This window comes from Acartia tonsa, chromosome 13, assembly GCF_053477335.1.
Source record: "Acartia tonsa isolate MP-2025a chromosome 13, ASM5347733v1, whole genome shotgun sequence".
Classification (NCBI taxonomy): domain Eukaryota; kingdom Metazoa; phylum Arthropoda; class Copepoda; order Calanoida; family Acartiidae; genus Acartia; species Acartia tonsa.
In genome coordinates this window covers 28,604,320-28,624,582 of record NC_137272.1, presented here as the reverse complement: position 1 = coordinate 28,624,582, position 20,263 = coordinate 28,604,320, and the positions used below count along the sequence as shown (strand labels likewise).

At 34.1% G+C, this 20,263-nt stretch overlaps 1 protein-coding gene across 2 annotated transcripts in view; it reads right to left on the bottom strand.

The window, feature by feature from the left end:
* Positions 1-1,445: 1,445 nt before the first annotated feature.
* LOC145304554 (uncharacterized) overlaps positions 1,446-20,263 on the bottom strand; it is a 51,392-nt gene continuing 32,574 nt past the window's right edge. For both annotated transcript variants that reach the window (XM_080146464.1, XM_080146465.1), the window contains exons 36-49: positions 19,430-19,551; positions 19,003-19,300; positions 17,709-18,797; positions 17,497-17,602; positions 13,649-13,751; positions 12,868-12,949; positions 12,288-12,386; positions 11,494-11,589; positions 5,773-5,840; positions 5,192-5,378; positions 4,215-4,776; positions 4,046-4,133; positions 3,654-3,866; positions 1,446-3,318 (exon numbers count right to left, since the gene is read on the bottom strand). In XM_080146464.1, coding sequence (XP_080002590.1) covers positions 3,181-3,318; positions 3,654-3,866; positions 4,046-4,133; positions 4,215-4,776; positions 5,192-5,378; positions 5,773-5,840; positions 11,494-11,589; positions 12,288-12,386; positions 12,868-12,949; positions 13,649-13,751; positions 17,497-17,602; positions 17,709-18,797; positions 19,003-19,300; positions 19,430-19,551 — 3,251 coding nt within the window. In that variant the 3' untranslated portion in view covers positions 1,446-3,180. The remainder of the gene's footprint in view (positions 3,319-3,653; positions 3,867-4,045; positions 4,134-4,214; positions 4,777-5,191; positions 5,379-5,772; positions 5,841-11,493; positions 11,590-12,287; positions 12,387-12,867; positions 12,950-13,648; positions 13,752-17,496; positions 17,603-17,708; positions 18,798-19,002; positions 19,301-19,429; positions 19,552-20,263) is intronic.

Sequence of the window (20,263 nt, the reverse complement as noted above, 5' to 3'; positions counted from 1 at the left end):
CTGTAAGTAGATTAAGGTCATAGACGTCCATGGGGGGAGGGGGGTAAAGTGGGGATAACCCTCCCCCCCCCACCTTTAAAATTTACTCCTACCCTGGAGGCACCCCCAACCATTTAGGAGGGTGTATTTACCCCCAAAAAACAAAAATTTTTGCGCTCTTCGCGTGCATTTTTAATTCTAAATATTTGATAAAATTTAAATTACCCACCCTTAAAAAATTATATCCCCCCCCCAAAAAAAAAAGCCTGGACGCCCCTGATTAAGGCTTTAAGCTTATTTTTTATATACAATTAATGGATCATGGAAAGAAAACAAAGTCATTCCTTAATTAGGACAGAAGTCACCTTCCTAGGAAGGACATAAGTAGCCTTCCTTAAGTGAGAATTTGTTAGATGAAGGGCATAAATTGCCTACCTTTACAAAGATTTTGCAAGATTGAGGACATAAGTAGCCTCCCTTCACCTAACAAAACCTAGCTTTTTAGTCCTTCACATAGCAAAATCTTGCATAAAATTGGTTTTTGGTCCATCACATAGCAAAATATTGCAAAACTTAGCTTTTCTGTCCTTATTATAGCAAAATATTGCAAAACATAGCTTTTTGGTCCTTCACATAGCAAAATCTTGCATAAAATAGCTTTTTGGTCCATCACATAGCAAAACATTGCAAAACTTAGCTTTTCTGTCCTTCACATAGCAAATTCTTGCAAAACATAGCAAATTCTTGCAAAACATAGCAAAATCTTGCAAAACATAGCAACTTCTTGGAAAACTTAGCTATTCTGTCCTTCACATAGCAAATTCTTGCAAAACATAGCAAATTCTTGCAAAACATAGCAAATTCTTGCAAAACTTAGCAAATTCTTCCAAAACATAGCAAATTCTTGCAAAACACTGTATAATGCATCTCGGGATGATTTATATTTATTTTAAGTCTAAAAATCGTTAGATACACACCAGCTTATACCAATAACGAAATTAATTCAGGAAAAAAACACGAAACCTATACGTGTTTTTCAGCTGTCGTTGGGGGGCAACACATCGTAAAATTGACGACCTCTCCATTTTCCCCCCAAATATTATTTTAAATTTATTTCGCTTGTTGGTTATACCTTATACCTGGATACACACATTCTATTGAACAGCTTGTTTTAAATGGGAGTTAAAAATGTATTGAATCAGAATTATGGCTTCATGGTGCTCCCAGAAAAGGCATTGGGGAGTAAAATCAGAAACTTTTGTTCAGGGGCTCTAGGGTCCAGGGACAGCGAAGGGCTATAAAAATAGCCTAAAACCATCTCAAGTCTTAAATCTGACCATTAAAAAGCATAAATCCAAAACACAGGACTAATTTAGATAACACATCCGGTTCAGTATTCATTGAACTCTTAGGCTTCAGACAAAAAAACCTCACTTCTTTTTATAATAGGATAAATAAGAAATATATTTATGACGATAAATTTATTTGCATTATAGAGTAATTCAACATGAATAATAGATTTTTATCATAAAACAAACAAATATTTCTTTTTTTTATACAACTAATACAATTTTTCATATTTCTCTAATAATTATTATTCTCTACATCTTTTATATTGACAAAAATAAACAGTTTATATAGATTTATACATTGATAGATAGATAGGGTTTCTCTAGTTTAGTATTCTTTTCTTTTATATAATTTTTAGATATATTTTAGTTCAAATTGGCAAAGATAGATGTCGTCCTGCTATTATGTACAATTTTATTAAATTTTGTATATTACACACTTTTATACATATTGGTAATACATAAATATACACATTTAAAACAAGAATATATATGAAAATAAACAATTACTAAAAGAAATAAAACAGTTTTTTTAAGTACCTAATGGAAAATTTAAATTTTATGAAAAACTCTCAAAATGAATATGCAAATTCTTGTATATTGAACCAGAATTTTTCCTTTCTAATAAAATGATTCATTCAGCTGGCTAATGTAACGATACCCCCCATTCCCTCCCCTCTGTATATTACCTCACCTCATCCCTGCCCTTGGCCATAAAGAAACATATTGACCAATAGCTGTTGGCCATATTAGCAACCTAATTTGACAACAAAAATTCCCCTTCCACAATATCCAAGTATTATATATAAATTTCTTTTAAAATTGAAATTTATGGAATTAAAAATGCACAAAAAAATTGTTAGGAAAAGGACTGTCAGAGTTGCTAAACACATATAAAAATAATAGCTAAATAAATAAAACTAAATATCTAAACTATAGAATAACTGATAACAAAATGAATTACATTATAATTAAAGATTGAATACTGAATAGTGTCACATTTAGATAATTACATACATTGTGTGCTGTATAATTTTACTATAATAAGTTTATTTATAACATATTTAAGGACTTTTTTATAGAATTAAAAACTAAATTACTGTCCCAATATATCATAAAACAGTTTAAGTATTGATAAAAATCAATATAAGTAACAACAATAAAAAAAATTAAAAATATTACACCATTTTTAAAATTGGCCACAAAAAAAAGTTACACTTTTCTTAATATTGTGTTTTTAGTAACAAACTAAAAAAATGAATTTCTTTATTTATATTTTTTAATTTCTACAAAAATAGTAACCTGTAATTTTGTCATGTTTTAAATTTTTTTAATTTTGCATATTTTAAGTTGAGGTCATTTTGTTTATATGCTTTAAAAGCAAATATGATTTTAAGCTTTGATCAATAATAGATCAAGTTGTTATTTAATCATAAAAATGTATTTTAAAACCAACATCCTAATATAATCTTAGCATATTTTAGAATTTCTTTCAAATCATAAATGTTTAACCCTTAAATGAAATTCAAGCTAAAAAGTAAAATATTCTTTAACACATAATCTCCTTCAAATTATACCTAAAATACCTTCAGAAAAAAAGCTGGCCCGGTGGTGACTTGCTGGCTTTTTAAACTTGGATAGTCCTTAGCATAAACATAGATAGGGTACCTTGATCTAATCCGATTTGCCATCTGGTTTGGTTTGGTTTCCACATTGATATCGCCACCCTAGTTCGCAACCTGACCGGCTCCACCCAAGTTAGCCACCTGACCGGCTCCACCCCACTCTAGTTAGCCATCTGACTGTCTCCACCCTCGTCCTAGGTAGCCACCTAAAAGGCTCTGCCCACACCCTAGTTAGCCACCTGACCGGCTCCGCCCCCGCCGCCAGCACTGGCCATCAACTTCTGCCTGACCTCTCGGATTTTTAGCTGCAGACAAACCTTGTTGGGGAATAGTTGGCTGTGCTTCGACTGGAATTCTGCTGTAGCCTTAAAAGTAAAACAAAAACTTTCTAACTTGATGTTGTTTTTAACAATTTATACCTTATTAATAGCTTTGAGGACGGTTGATAACATTGTAAGTCCCAAGGCACTAACATCCCAATTATTGCAGACAACCAACATTTTAATGGCACTACTTTTGTATGGAAGTCCTACCATTTGTGTGCAAGAATAATAAGTTGTGCTTGTTTTGTTCAAATGCATTTCTCAAACACATACTTTTAATGTTCCTAATCTGACATAGCAGCAGTAGTTACAACTTTTAACATCTTTGGTTATGCTACAGATACGGAATTTCATGTAACTTAAGACATTTTTATTACCTGATTTGAAGGAAACAACCCTTCCTCTTGAAATAGCTCCATCACTAAATGCCGTCGTCCATCCAGGGTCCGTCTGAGGGACCCACCACCACCTCCTGTCCCACTGGGGGTGCGTGGTGTTGTCCCTGGAGTCCGTGGGGTATTTCCCGGGGTCCGTGCACCCCCACTTGCACTTGGAGTTCGGGGTGAAGTAGTGGTGCTATCTGCATCAACCTGTAATCATACAAAATATCTAAATTATATTTTATTTTTGATGAGTCATACATTTAATCAAACACCATTCTAAGGTCTAGTTTACAAACAAAATTATTTACGGACACTTTTTAATATTTGTACTTTAGAAGAGTTTATTAAGAACAATAACAATGATATAATAAGCAAAACAATTTTACCTTAAAAGTATCTGGATTGAAGTCTGGTCCAAAGAATGTAACTCCAGTAATTTTGGCCACTGGTGTGTTCGTGCAGGTCAATGGAGTTCTAAAAATTACATATCATTTTATATTTTTCTTTATAATATTCAAATTTTAAAATTTACAAAAAGCCAAGAAAGAAACTTACCTCGGAGTTGCAGTAGCATCACTGCCAAGGTCGTCCTCCTCATGTTTATTCTTGTGTACACTAGCGGATTTTGTGTACACTGTCACCACGTTCCCGCCATTTCCATTTCCCGCGTTTCCCACGTGCGATGGCGATGCCAGTGGATTAAATTCCGGCAGACTCGAGAATTTTTCTTCAAAGTTGACAGTTTCAAGGACCTTGTCCATGCCATCTTCTTTTGTGGCCTTGCGGAAAAATCTTTTAATGGAATTCGGGGTAGTTGGGGTCATCGGTGTTTTATCCGGCGGTTGTAAATGTTGGCCATTGTTGTTGTTGTTATGGGAACTTGTTACAGCTGACGAGGGGGGTAAAGTTGTTGTTTGTTGGGGGGAAGGGAGAGGTAGGTTAATTGTTTGGGAAGGCGCAGCATCCAAAATAACTTTTTTAGGTGGAGGTAGCAGTTTTGTGACAGCTGCTGGGCTTTTTTGCGGCTGGGGTTGTAAATAATCAGCAGAAGAAGCTGTTGGGCTATGGCTTTCTGGTGGGGTCTGGATGTGTCTAGTCTTCATAGCTGGCGTTGGACCTGAAAATAAAATCAATATTATTTTTTGATTTGCTCAAAATAATATGCTTGTACATCTGTCTATTAACCATCCATAGCTATCCGTTCTACAATTTATCTAATCATCTATCAAGCTGTCTAACAATTCTAAGTTAATTTGACAGAAACCAATCGTGTCAACCAATCTAATCATCACTTAATCTCATTCTCTTTAAACTCTATTTTTTTTTTCAAAAATACGCCCAAAGAAGCCTCTAGAGGCATTTAAAGTGGGAGGGGGGAAAGTCTAGCCACCCTTATTTTCAATTTGTTTGTTTTTAATTGAAAAAGAATATTTTTTTGGGGTGGTAATTTCTATTGGGACGTTGGAGATACTGAACCTAATAGACGCTTCACTCTAAAGGAGATCCTTGCTATAGACAAAGTTCTAACTGACCTAGAATAAATGCTTGCTGCTGCCGCGTGGCTGCTGTCTCAGCCGCCGATGATGCACCACCAATAGAGATGGGGGGAGGTAGACTTGACTTGATTCGTTTACATGCCGGTGAGGAGAGGGGGGTGGATACTGTGGAGTTCGGGGATAACAAGGAGGCACGAGACATTTCTTTTACAGGACTTTGGGCCTAAAAAAAACATACGAATTTGATACTTTTTTAACGTGATCATTTTGAAAAATATATGATACTAGTTGTGAAGAGCCCCGAGCCTTAAGGGGTTCTCTAATCAAAGGGCAAAAAAGGGAAGAAAAAGCCTGAAAACATCCCAATACTAAAATCTAAAAAAATAGCCTAAAACCTTCCCTAAACTTGAGTTCCAAATCGGTTGAGAAGTTATCAAAATCCTAAGATAGAGACAAAAAAAACCTTACTACTTCATATAATAAGATAAAAACAATTGCTATTTATAATATTTTAATTTTAAAAATTTTGTGAGTCTATTATCACAATTAACCTTTTATATGCAATGCACATACAATTATGGAAAACAATGAAAAATATGAGAGAAAAAGATACTTACATAATCATGTGAAAAGTACTTTCTAGTTGGTGTTGCCATAGAGTCAGAATTCAAATCAATATCAGATTCTGAAATATAAAAAACAAGGATAAGCTTATTTATAAAAATCTGATTATTAGCAATAAAATGAAAATTGACAAAAAAAATTTCATTTTATGATTTTTCTCTTTACTAAAGCAGTATGAGAAAGCTTTGAGTTTTCTTTCAAATGTCCCAATCTCCCTTATTTAAAACAAAATTGAAAATGAGAAGGAGTAGTTTTTCGTTTTTTTTCTATTTTAGAACAGGTTATGTTGGGTTCTGTTGGGTGTGGTTAGCCGCACAGGGTAAGGGCTACACGAAGGGTTTGCACATCAGAAAATAATAACTAACTTCTCCAATTATATTATTTTTTTTCTCAAAAATAAGGAAAGCACCTTTTCTGATGTTAGAAACAGATTGCCTAAATGTTACTTATCAACAATCTATTTCAAAAGAAATAATTTATGAAACAGAATAAATATAAATTCTAACAAAATAAAATCAATTTTTATTAGTTTCTATCCAAACAAAATACATTAGATAAAAATTCAAAATCATATTTCAATGAACTTTCTATAAAAAAAAAGGGTTAGTTTTTGTTTAAAAGGAAAATATAAAATGTGTGGTAATGATTTTATTTTCAAGGGCCATATTATTAAGGGTGGTTAACAACCCGCAAATTAGCCTACAACCTTTCCTAAAAAAAAATATTAATAAACCGATTTTGCCGATTAGTAGGACTTAGTAATCAGCTTGTCATCTATCATTATCCATAAACATTAATGTGGCGCCTAAACTTTTATGCACAAGCTTTAATAATTGCTGACTGCTTATAGAACTTCACAAGAAAGGGTTAAGATCCCAACATTAAGCTACAGTAAGTGACAACTTGGATTACAAAGTATATATGTGTAAGAGAAACAATAAAGTGGATAATATGATGTATTTATTGACTTTTCACAGGTAAATACAACCCCACACACTAAATCACTAGGATATAACACAATAGTAATCACTTATGCACTCTAACAAATGTTGTGCTTTAAATAATGGTACATTTTCTCTGTAATAAATATCAATATTTTACTTAAAAGTTAAATTAAGAAATAAGAATAGAGAATTTCATAAACAAATATGCTACTTCTTTTCTTCAAAAGTATACTAAATATTCAATACATATTTGTCTCTTGCACTACAATACATTCTAAAAAACAAACATTAATTAACTATATTACACTGTAACATGATAATGATAATGGTTTGCTTTATAATGACAATGTATTTGATAAAAAATTACCATGCCACACTCCCGCAGCAAAGAGAAGTTCATTATAAAGCAAAATGATAGATACAAATGAGATATAGAAAATGTGTGTGGGGATTTCAAAGGATTGAACTAATAAAATTGACAATACAATCCATTTATAAATATCGTATAAAATAGTCTTGAACACAAAAATAAGCTTACTGATTTTTGTTGACTTTTGTAAAAAACAGATAAAATGATAATGATAAAAGACTGGATAAAAGGGAATAATGAAATATTATGAAATAAAATATATTATTAAAATCCAGGTATGTACTGCTTCAATGCACTAAGCAACTCTTGTTTATGTGGTTTTTTGTGATCTGAAGAACAACAGAAAAGAACAGAATAACAAGCCTTGTGATTTGACTTTGATAGAGCTTTACAATCTGTGCACACTAAACTTTTTGGGATATCTTTTTTGTTTACACATTTTTTATATTTGCAGTATTCTGATGACTGTAAACAAAGTGTGCAATGTTTAAAATTACAATCTTTTCTCTGACTCACTCTTTCTTTTGGTGACAAGATGAAAAACTCAGGACACTCTGCTAATCCATGGGTGTGGCCTCTTAGAGTACAAGGAAACTTATTCAGTGAAACTTTTCTTTTCTGGCTGCAAGTACTTTGACAGCTATCAGACAAAACATCCTCAGGTTCAGTTGATAAACTAGAATAGCCAGAGGTAGGTGCAGAATATCTATTGCTTGACTCATCATGCATTAATCTTGAATTTGTTAGCCTAACAGTTAATGGTAGATAAGAATCAGCAGTGAGGATAAGATCATCATACTTTTTATATAACCAATCAACTGCATCTACAAGAGTGATGAAGGCTATTTTACCACCTATCTTAGAAATGCTTTGATTCAATGCTTCCATTGACTTGATATAAGTATCCACGGACCATTCTGGTAGTAAATGTAATAACATTTTCATAAAGTCATGCCCAAATATGTAAGTCTCCAGTTTCGAAGCATCAATATAATCAGATGACAAGAGTTGATTGATTTTCTGAAGGGCACATTGATATTTTCTGAAGAAACTTAGTTTTGTGTATAGGTCAGCAGTAGGTTCTGGTACTCCAAGATTGAATAAAGGAGTAATGATTTTATCAACAATTCTTCTGAAATCTCCATATTTATCAAGAAGAAAGTTTTTCATAGCTTTATAATCTCCTCTATATCTTATGATCTCTTCCCGTATATCAGCATCTAGATATTTTAAAAACAGAAACTCTGCTTTTTCTTTGATTATTTCAAAATCAGCTGACACACATTCAAACTGTTCAAAGAACTCAAAAATATCAATTTCTGAATTTGATGAAAACTTTCCCAAGGTTCCATACAGCTTCTTAGCTTGGGATTTCTTATCCAAATCCAGTGCAATATAGATATCTGAAACTTGTTTACACCAAATATCAGAATCCTCTAAGACTTGTTGAACATAATTAAAAACTTCCTGATCAACTGGGTGATTTACCACATAATTATTAAGTGATCTTTGAAGCTCTCTCTTCTCTGACTTAACATCAGGCAAACAAATCTTATAGGTTTCACTTAAAGTAGATTTGTCAGATATGTCAATAGGACAAAGCAAACTTTTCAAAGCCTTTGATTGTCTCCTTATTGACAAAGCATAGTAGTCAACAGGATTTGACCTTTTCTTGCAAATATCTTCTTGCTGTTCATGATTGTGGGAATGTACTGATCCAGATAAAGGGGCTTTACCACCAATAAAATCATTGTCACAAGGGAAAGTTTTTATATTATTTGGTGGAGCTTCAGAATGACATGCATTTCTATGACTTTCATAACTTGCAATTTTAAATTGAAGTATATTTAAAGTCTTTACAATTTCTTCAATTTTATAATCAGTGTTAATTTCATCTTCAACTTGATGAGAATTAGTATCATCTACTTTGTTGTTTTCCTCCCTTGATATTATATTTCTTAGAATATCAGATTGTGACATTATGCATTGATGTTCATCAAGTCTAGCAGAGATAAGAGGTGACTTTAGACTGATATTTTCCTCAGAATTAATGTCAAGTATAACATTACTAGTATTTTCATATTTCTTATTGTCACTTTGAGGAGTTGAATCATTTCCCTGTAAAATGTTCATGATGTTTATGTTTTTTTTCTTTTTTTTTTTCTTTTTTTTTTTTTGTAGGACCAGATTATATTCTAGTCGGATTCTTGAAACCAGACTAGTTATGAAAATAGTGTATGTCAGTTCTTTGCAGAACTCGACTAATACAGGTAAACATTTATCAGCATCAAAGGTTCTTTGTATGACCAGATTAAATTCTAGACAGCTTCAATGAAACCAGTCTAGTTAGATTGCAACTAGAAAAGTATAGGTCAGTTCTTTGCAGAACTCGACTAATACTGGTAGGATCTTTGAAGGAACAGATCAAATTCTAGACAGCTTCAATGAAACCAGCCTAGTTAGACTGCCAATAGAAGAAGTATAGGTCAGTTCTTTGCAGAACTCGACTAATACTGGTAGAAATTTTGCAGGAACAGATTAACTTCTAGATGGCTTCAATGAAACCAGCCTAGTTAAACAGCAAGCAGAAGTATAGGTCAGTTCTTTGCAGAACTCAACTTATACAGGTAGGGTTTTTCAGGAACAGATTTAATTCTAGACGGCTTCAATGAAACCAGCCTAATTGAACAGTGAGCAGAAGTATAGTTCAGTTCTTTGCAGAACTCGACTAATACAGGTATAACAGATTAATCTAAACGGCTTCAATGAAACCAGCCTAGTAAAACAGCGAGCAGAAGTATAGGTCAGTTCTTTGCAGAACCTGACTAATAAAGTTAGGATTTTCAAGGAGCAGATTAATCTAGACAGCTTCAATGAAACCAGCCTAGTTAGACTGCAAACAGAGGTATAGGTCAGTTCTTTGCAGAACTAGACTAATACTGGTAGGATCCTCCAGGAACAGATTAAATTCTAGACGGCTTCAATGAAACCAGTCTAGTTAAAACTGCAAACAGAAGAAGTATAGATCAGTCCTTTGCAGAACTCGACTAATACTTATTACCAGAGTAGGACCAGGTAATTGTAGGTATGAAGTATATGAAAAGGTATGTTTATATTATGTTGGATATGCTGGTGATTAGGTGAGTAGTCCAAGTTAAGACACAATCTTTAGGTAAGTAGGAGTTCCACTTACACTTATCTCCCTCTTTCCCCTGCCTGCAACTCTAATAAGAGGAGGGGGGAGTTCTGTGGCCGCACCTACAGGTAATCCCTGTTACTTAATCAGTGAGACTCAAAACTTGGTATGCTTCCACTTACACTTATCTCCCTCTTTCCCCTGCCTACAACTCTAATAGAGGAGGGGGGAGTTCTGTGGCCGCACCTACAGGTATTCCCTGTCACTCAAATCCAGTATAAATCACAATGATATAAGATAGTGGGATCAGCACCACCATAAGATTATTGGCTTAGCTGATATGGTCACTAGTTCCTTTTAAACTCAAGAAAACTGTTTCTATTTTAAATAATATCCAATTAAAGGAGATATGTAAATTAAATTAGTGTCAGATTTGCAGATTAGTAATTATACATCTGCAGGTATATGCCACAATGTACAGGTTTTAATAAGTTTACTACCAATCAACCCTGCTACTCCGGTAGAGGAGGGGAGGAGAACTTTTCCTGATTGAAATGTATTATAATAAAGGGATCAGCAGCGGGTTACAATAACATTTGCTGTCAGATACCTAGTACTTATTTAAAGCACTGTGGCGCCTAAACTTTTATGCACAAGCTTTAATAATTGCTGACTGCTTATAGAACTTCACAAGAAAGGGTTAAGATCCCAACATTAAGCTACAGTAAGTGACAACTTGGATTACAAAGTATATATGTGTAAGAGAAACAATAAAGTGGATAATATGATGTATTTATTGACTTTTCACAGGTAAATACAACCCCACACACTAAATCACTAGGATATAACACAATAGTAATCACTTATGCACTCTAACAAATGTTGTGCTTTAAATAATGGTACATTTTCTCTGTAATAAATATCAATATTTTACTTAAAAGTTAAATTAAGAAATAAGAATAGAGAATTTCATAAACAAATATGCTACTTCTTTTCTTCAAAAGTATACTAAATATTCAATACATATTTGTCTCTTGCACTACAATACATTCTAAAAAACAAACATTAATTAACTATATTACACTGTAACATGATAATGATAATGGTTTGCTTTATAATGACAATGTATTTGATAAAAAATTACCATGCCACAATTAATTAATCTAATATGTACATAGATTAATATACAACTCTGTGAATCTACAAATTAATCCTTGAATCGGTTATTCAATCTAAAAAATCTGCCAGCCATAAATATAATTACCTGTTTCTGTGTCCTGTGAATCTGTCTGCAATGGTAGCCGTTCTTGACATCTTAAGTCTGAAGGATGATCCATATCCTTATCTGATCTACAACTCCCTATAAATGAATTCAAGTTAATATAATCTTGTCATTGAGAGAGAGGACATTGGGCTGTTAATTACTCTAGCCACTAAAGTTTTAAATAATGTTTTCTTATTCATTGGCGCTTAACTTTTGGGAAGTAATTTTGATTGAAAGGTTAATTAAGTTGAGTGTAAAAACGTTTCAACCACGAATTATAATCTATAGAGGGGGTAACTTTGTGTATTATCATTGGGTATATAAATCAATTTAGCGACCAATGTCTTATCCCTTTAGATCCATGCAATCTTCTTGTAGGGAGGCTTGTTTATTTTTTAACTGTGTATTTACTCAATAAATACGGTATAAATCGTTTGTCTGTCTGACTGAATAAGAAACAGTTATATAGAATGTAATTACATTTTACACTTACCTGCACAGACCGATATGTGTAGATTATAAACGTACTATCAAATGCTCTTATAAAGTCAAACTAACAATAAATGGATAATAAAGCTTTTTTAGATTTTTATCCTGTGATTTTAAATACTCAAAATTTAATCAAATTTATGATACATTAATTTTCTATTTCTTTAAATATCCAGTTGCCCTTTCACTGATCTTATTAGAAGTTTCACGGAGAACCATATCGGTTAAGTGGTTAACAAAAGCTTTACTTAAACACAGACAGACAAACATCTTGTTACTTTTATGTAGTAATATTGTAAATTGACCTGTGGATGTCAACCTTTGTCTGGCTGTTCTAGAAGATGCTTCTTCACTACCATTATCTTGATAATCTAGGCTGCTTTCAGCATCATTTAATGCCTTCCCTAAAAATTTTTTTTTTACATTTGTTTGAACTAATTCTACCATTGGTTAGCTTTTCCTGATTTGAATGGTTATATGTATTATGGTTGAATTAGACAAAGTAATAGTTTCCAAACTTTTCTACCATTGACTTTAACTTACAAACTATCTATCTATCTACACATATTATCTTTCTTCAATCCATCTATTAATACATACTATATATCAATACATAATATATCTTTTCCTCAATCTATTCATATAATACAATAATAATCAATAAATGTATGTATATACATACAATATACATGTCTGTCTGAGCTTGAGAATTAGAAAACTCTTAAACCAAAAATAGCATAAAATGATATTTATATTTTAAATAGTAGTTCTACTATAAACACAAGCTGCGCGATTTGAACTTTTAAAATATACATATTTTCCACATCTTGTATTTATCTGTATCTGTGTCTCTAGTTATCTATTTATCTATCTATCTATTTGAACCTGTCTGAGCTTCAGAATTAGATCTACTGCTGCTTGACGACTTTCTTCTCTCCTTAGTGCACCATCTCCATTCTGGGTGTGCCTTAAATACAATTATATGGACATGGATTTATTCTGGGTGTGCCTTAAATACAATTATATGGACATGGATTTATTCTGGGTGTGCCTTAAATACAATTATATGGACATGGATTTATTCTGGGTGTGCCTTAAATACAATTATATGGACATGGATTTATTCTGGGTGTGCCTTAAATACAATTATATGGACATGGATTTATTCTGGGTGTGCCTTAAATACAATTATATGGACATGGATTTATTCTGGGTGTGCCTTAAATACAATTATATAGACATGGATTTATTCTGGGTGTGCCTTAAATACAATTATATAGAAATGGATTTATTAGTACTTGGATATTACACAAAATCTATTAGAAAGTGAACTATGGAACCTAAAATTGACGATGATTTTATGTCCTCCCCCGCTCCCACTCCTCTTATTTTCAATTAGTTTGAAACTAAATTGAGAAGTAATATACTCTAAATGCAATTTGAGGAACAACACCTGTATATTTTGAATGTTTGATATTATTTCTAGGGTAAACTTTCAAAGCACAAAAGTTTATATATGTTAAGGGAGCGTTAAAGACTGTTTTAACCCCCCCCCCCCCTTCTCTAGTATTTTTTTAAAATAAAATAAATTATTTTTTGATTACGATCAAGATTAATTAGGTCTAATCAAGGAACACATATTGTTTATATTATAATGATTTTTTACCTTGAAATGTGCTTCTTTGACCTGGCTTGCAAGGTCATGGTATTTCTGTTTCTCCTCTGGTCCTAGGGCATACCACCATTCTCCCAGGATCTTGGATACAGTCCTACAGATAGTCAGATAGTTAGATACATAGATTAGTGTGGCCCAAATGAAGGTCTAAATCGCTTTTCAATGTGCGTTAAGTAAAAAAAGGTTATGCATTGTTTGTAGATTTTAGCCCTATAATTGATTTTAAGAAAAAATCTATCGCTATCTCGTCAAATGCAAAATCATTGAAGATAAATAATTAAAGATATGCCTTACTCTTTATTCCTGGTTTAATAATAAACAATCAAATTATTTTTTGCAATATTAATTTTTATATTAGTATCCATTTTTTAAAAGTTGGATATGAGAATAAGTGTTTTACATATTTTTTTACCTTCATTTAATTTCTTATTTAAATAAATTGTCTCTTTATTGGCGACAATGTCTGTTGAGACATGAAATTTATCAAAAACTCTTTTTCCTATTTTATGTCTTTAAAATGTAGATTTTTTAGAGTTTTTCATCATGTCTCTTCTCATAAGACTAATAACTACTGTTTTAGTTCAATTTCTTACACAAATTATCAGTTTAAATAAAACAATGTTTTTAGATGTTTTTTGGAATTATTCGGCAGGAATGGCGGTTCTGTCTACTTTTTATGATTGCTTAATATTTGAACTCTTGTTACATTGTTTTAGGTTGGCATTTCTTTACTTATTTCTTGTTAAAATCATGAAAATATAAAGTTTTTGATAAAAAGCTGAAGATTGAAATTTCGAGATCAATTTTCATTGTAGAGAGGTCTAGTTTTCACTAAAAGGTCTACTTTTGAGTCGGTAACAACTTCAAGGTATCCGCAAATTGATATGGTAAAGATTTAAAAAATCATGTTTTTTTGGGCCAGTCTAATATAGATAGATAGATAGATAAAAAAATATATTTTCTTTATATATCTAACTAGCGGTTTAACCAAACCAATTTTTCGTAATCTAGATTTAAAGGAAAATTTAAAGGGGGGGGGGGGGCGGGGGGTAGTCGACCCCACTATTTTAATTTTAGTTTTAAAAAGAAAAATTGTTTTAAATTTATTTTTTGGGGGGAGGGGTATTTTTTTGGGTGGGGGTTGGGGGTTTCCCACCCCCCAAGAAAATAGTTATAAACCTTTCCGGGACCTATGAGAAGCTACCCTGTAAAGGAGAACCCGATCGGTTCAGCGGTTAGCGAGATCCTTCGCTACAGACAAAAAAAGCTAACTTCTTTATAAAATACTAGCGGCTTCGCCCCTAGCCTCTAGGGGCTTTGCCCCAAGAGGTTTGATCAACCTAATTTTCGTATTTTAGATCTAAAAGAAAAAGTAAAAAAAATTTTTTTTTTTTTTGGGGGGGGGATATCTTCATTTTTGGGGGGGTTGGGGGTGTCCCACCCCCCAAGAAAATAGCTTAAAACCATCACAGGACCAGAAGGTATATTCCCTGAAGAGTAAAGCCCAATCGGTTCAGTGGTTACTGAGATCTTAAGCTTCAGACGGACAGACAGACGGACAGACAGACGGACAGACATCGTTCTACTTTGTATTATAGACTAGCGGCTTCGCCCCTAGCCTCTAGGGGCTTTGCCCCAAGAGGTATAATTACATCTTCTATTACTTACCCAGCAGAACGGATCGCAAATTTTGCACCTACCCAGCAGGAAAACATTTTCTCGATTAACCCATTAGTGCCGAGCGCCACTTTTATGGGCCGATCGAGCTGTAAGTTTCAGGGAAGCTTTATAATGGTCAAAACGGAATTCGTATTTTTTTGTTTTGCTCTAGTGGCGTGCACAGGAAAGTTGCAAAAAAACCCGGTTCGGCTTGGCCATAAATACCAACCAGGCATTAACACCCGTTTTTGGTGCTTTCCCCCAGTTTTAAAACCCGGTTGACCTGTATAAACCCGGTTATTTTGACCAAAAATCGAAAAATGTAATTTTTGAACGCCAAAAGTGAGATGAACACTTTTTAGAACTTTGATACGATCCGTAATTGAAAACTACACAACCTCATGTAATCTAAAGAGCTACAAGTATAATACGAAGCGATTTATTTCAAATTTAGTGTTTCGGCTATAGGTGCCGCCGTTTCGGGTAAAAAAACCCGTTGCTCGAAGTTTTAAAAGACACACACTACAAAAAAAGAACATATAAAATTTGGGTGTTACATATCAGAAAACGATCATAAAACTATTGGGTGACACCTATAGAGATTACTAGGGTTATTATGGTGGCTCAAACCCTTACTAATGACGTTAATTGTTATTTTTATTGGTTGAAAAGTTAAAACCGGGTAATAAAAACCGAAACCGAGCCGGGTTTTAAAATTTTCGGGTATGTATGGCCAAGCCGAACCGGGTCATAATAGGGCGTAAAAAAACGATAAAAAAATCATATAAAAAATAATAATTTGAATAAAACGAATTCACATATAGATGTACTTGTCAATAAACATTAGATTTCACGAAAAAAATCAGCGACTTTACTATAAAAACAAAAAAGTTAGAAGGGGTATTTTGAATTTCATGATTTTCAAATTTTGTTGAGCTATACCATAAAACGGAAGTAAGCTAAACTGCCTGCTCCAGGGGGAAATGAAAGCCAGGGTAGTAGAGGAGGGATTCATACTGAGAATGATGCAATTATGGAGCCGGAAACCGGTTTTTTTCCATTTTTCGGAACCGGGTTTTAATGTCCGGTTCGGCACTAATGGGTTAAATAACGAATTCGCAAAATTCGTAAAAAAAAATGAAAAAAATAGCGATTAAATTACGAATTTACAAAATTCGTAAAAAAAATATAAAAAAATGGGGGGGTGGATTTTTTTTGTTTTGGAGGGGGTTGGGGGTGTCCTACCCCCCAAGAAAATAGCTTAAAACCACCCCAGGACCAATAGGTATATACCCTGAAGAGTAGAATCCGATCGGTTCAGTGGTTACTGAGATCTTAAGCTTCAGACGGACGGACGGACGGACGGACGGACGGACAGACAGACAGACAGACAGACATCAAGCTACTTTGTATTATAGAATGAGGTTTTATCAAACTAATTTTTGTAATCTAGATTTAAAGGAAAATTTAAAGGGGGGGGGGGGGCCCGGGGGGTAGTCGACCCCACTATTTTAATTTTAGTTTTAAAAAGAAAAATTGTTTTAAATTTTTTTGGGGGAGGGGTATTTTTTGGGTGGGGGTTGGGGGTTTCCCATCCCCCAAGAAAATAGTTATAAACCTTCCCGGGACCTATGAGAAGCTACCCTGTAAAGGAGAACCCGATCGGTTCAGCGGTTAGCGAGATCCTTCGCTACAGACAAAAAAAGCTTACTTCTTTATATAATAGGACTAGCGGTTACGCCCCTAGAGGCCTCTAGTGGCATTTAAATGTTTTTTTTATTTTAAATATCTAATTTAAGAAATAATTTGTCTATGGTCAATCAGCTGTTAAATAATAAATTCATGTATCTACGCAGCGCAACTAAGCTACGTAGAGACATTCATACGCTAGCGACACTATGGGGCAGGAATATTAAAATTTTTTTGGTTTTTATTGTGATTTCTCTTGGGAGGGTGGTGGTACCCTCCCCCAAAATAGTTATAAACCTTCCCAGGACCTATGAGAATCTACCCAGTTCAGGAGAACCTGATCGGTTCAGCGGTTAGCGAGATCCTTCGGTACAGACACACAGATACACACACAGACAAACAAACATCCTGTTACTTTAGTATAAGGATAATAAACTTGCTTGAAAAGATGTGTATGTATTTGTAAAATGACAGATTAACAAAAAACAAACCTGTTATCTTGATTGGGATGTTTTTCATGAACCAACGGACGATGGCGTTTGCTGAATATCATGAAGGCATTCATAGGCCGGCGAATCCGTTCTGTCAACTTCTTATCTGATAAGAAAAAATCAATTTCAGGTTAAAGATTTTGGGACATTTTTTTATTTACTACTTTTTTATTAGCAATTAAAATTTTTTTGAAATTGTAAAATGAATTTACCTTCTTTATTACCATGCTTTTCCGCTGCACTGTCGGGCAAGAAGACTTCTTCATCAAGAAACGGTGAGCTCACATCCATTGGTGACTGGGGTGGGTCAGCTGACGTGCCCTTTGGGGTCGATGGTGTTGACGGCAATGGCGGTAAATTTGGCGGTTTCATGCGCAACTTTTGGCTGTTGGTACTTTTTGCTTGGATTCCATCTTGATTATTTGAATAATTCTCCTGATGCGAGCTAAATTCTGATTGGCTAACAGCTTGTGTGCCTTTTTCTAATTGGTTTAAGTGATGTACATTTGTTGATGTACTCTTAACTGGCTGAAATCCTCCTCCTGGTTGGCTAATAGTTTGTAAACCTACTCCTGATTGACTAACAGGTTGTAATCTTACTTCTGATTGGCTAATTGGTTGTAATCTAACTCCTGATTGGCTAATAGTTTGTAAACTTAATCCTGATTGGCTGGCAGGTTGAGAAATTAATCCTGATTGGCTAAAACTTGTTGATGACGTCACAAGTTCTGTTCTTTCCTCAGCCTGCCTTAACAGTCCCTGAACAGCTGAGGCTGATAGAGGAGCCTTGTAGGAAACAAATGAAGAACTGGTAATGATAGGTTCATGGCTGGGAATCTTTAGCTCTGTCCTTGTTAAAACTTCACTGCTTCCCGCATTTTTTACATAAATAGTTTCACCAGATTCATTAACATATTTTATAATGTTATCATCCAGAACTATTTGGTTAGAAGAGCCGCCATTAGGAGCCGCAGCTATGAGAACAGTTTGCTTAGGATGAAAGCTGTTACTTGCTGGTATTAAGACAGCTGTTTTAGGTGGACCATGCTCGCTTGAGTTAGGGCCGCCAGCTGTTAATGTTACCGTGTTGCTCTCATTATATTTGCTGCCTATTTCTTGAGGAAGAGAAGTTGGGAATGTTTTGATGTATGCATAGGATTGAGGTTGTTCAGATGGTATTGGAGGACCAGTACTGATTAGTCTTATACTGCTGTTGTTTAGTTGTTGGGGTTGTGGCTGTTGATAGCTTATTATTCTGCTAGTTGAAAGATTACTGCCACCATTTATTCCATTAGATGATTCTAAAAATAAATAGCATGAAATATTTTATCCTATTACAATTCAATGACAAATTTAACCTCTAATTATTCTTGTCACCCCTCCAATTTTCTTACAACCAGAAGAAATAAATCACCCAGCAATTTCAGTTTTTTACAAAGTTTACAGTTTTTATACATACACTGTGATGTAATTGTTGATAATAAATAAGGATAATTATTGCTTTACCTGGAGAATGTTCATGCCCCTTGCCTCCATCCTTCTCTGTTTCTCCTTCACCATTTCCACCATTCCGCCCTCCATTTCTTGACATATCTCCCCCTCCACCATTTGTAGGTGGGGGATTACCACCCCCTCCTCCTCCTCCGCCTCCTGAATCACCGCCTGCCCCCTGACCGGGTGCAGATGAGGGGTTGGTAAGAAAGGGCACTAGTGAATGCCAGGGGTATACTTGAGCATGGTTGGTGGTCACTGTGGTACCCAGACTAAGGCTCTTACCAGTCTGAGACTCACGAGTTGAAGGCTCCTTAATAAACATTTCTTTTTCATTCTTTGGACTACTATAATTTAAGTTAAGCTCGAGGAGAAAGTCTTAAAATTTATTCAATGTAATTAAAATATTTTTTGAAGAAATAGGGTTAGGTAGGTCTTTTACCTGATGGTTACTGGCCTGACTTGTATTAGCTGCTACCCTGGCCAGTGGTAAAATGGGTAACAGCTCCACGGGGTTTGGGTGCCCGTCTCCCTTGTTATTGGTCAGCTGGTGGCTGCTGGTACCTAAATAAATTATAAATAGATGGTTATACTAGTTAACAATGACTGTACATAATTTGTTTCATATTATTATTACCTGGAGCTCCTAAGGTGTGTATTATGGGTGTACCAGCTCTCCCTAGGGTCTGTACTACAGATGTACAGGGATAAGGGATAGGAAACCTGGCCATAAATTAGGTCTCGGCCTGGTTTTGAAAGGGATCATGCAACTTTTACCATTTGCCTAATTTAACGACCTTACTGGCGGACGGCTCATATTGGCTACCGCTCTAAACCAATAGTGTTCTGTGATTTGGGCTTGTTTTGTATCAACCAATCACCAATTGGGGGAAGTTTTAGAAGCAGACAATTCTAGAAAAAATAATGATTTCGTCTGCTACGAAAAAATAAATATAAATGGTGTTATATCACATTAGTTTAATTATTAAATCTTCTTAGAGTTAAACATTAAAAAAGGGCCATATAGAAAAAACAAAAATAACGGGATTATTTTTTTGGAAAGAAGGTAGCTACGAATTTTCATTTGGTAGTTAATAAATTAGATGTTGTATTTTGAATTTTAAAAATTTAGTACGGAATTTTAAAAATTTAGTACAACACCGTAACCCTAATTTTTGTACAATACAACACAGTACAGATATATCATTACATTATAGTATCCAAAGAACTTGATAGAATGTTACCCAAGTGCATATTTATTTATTCATTTTGAATT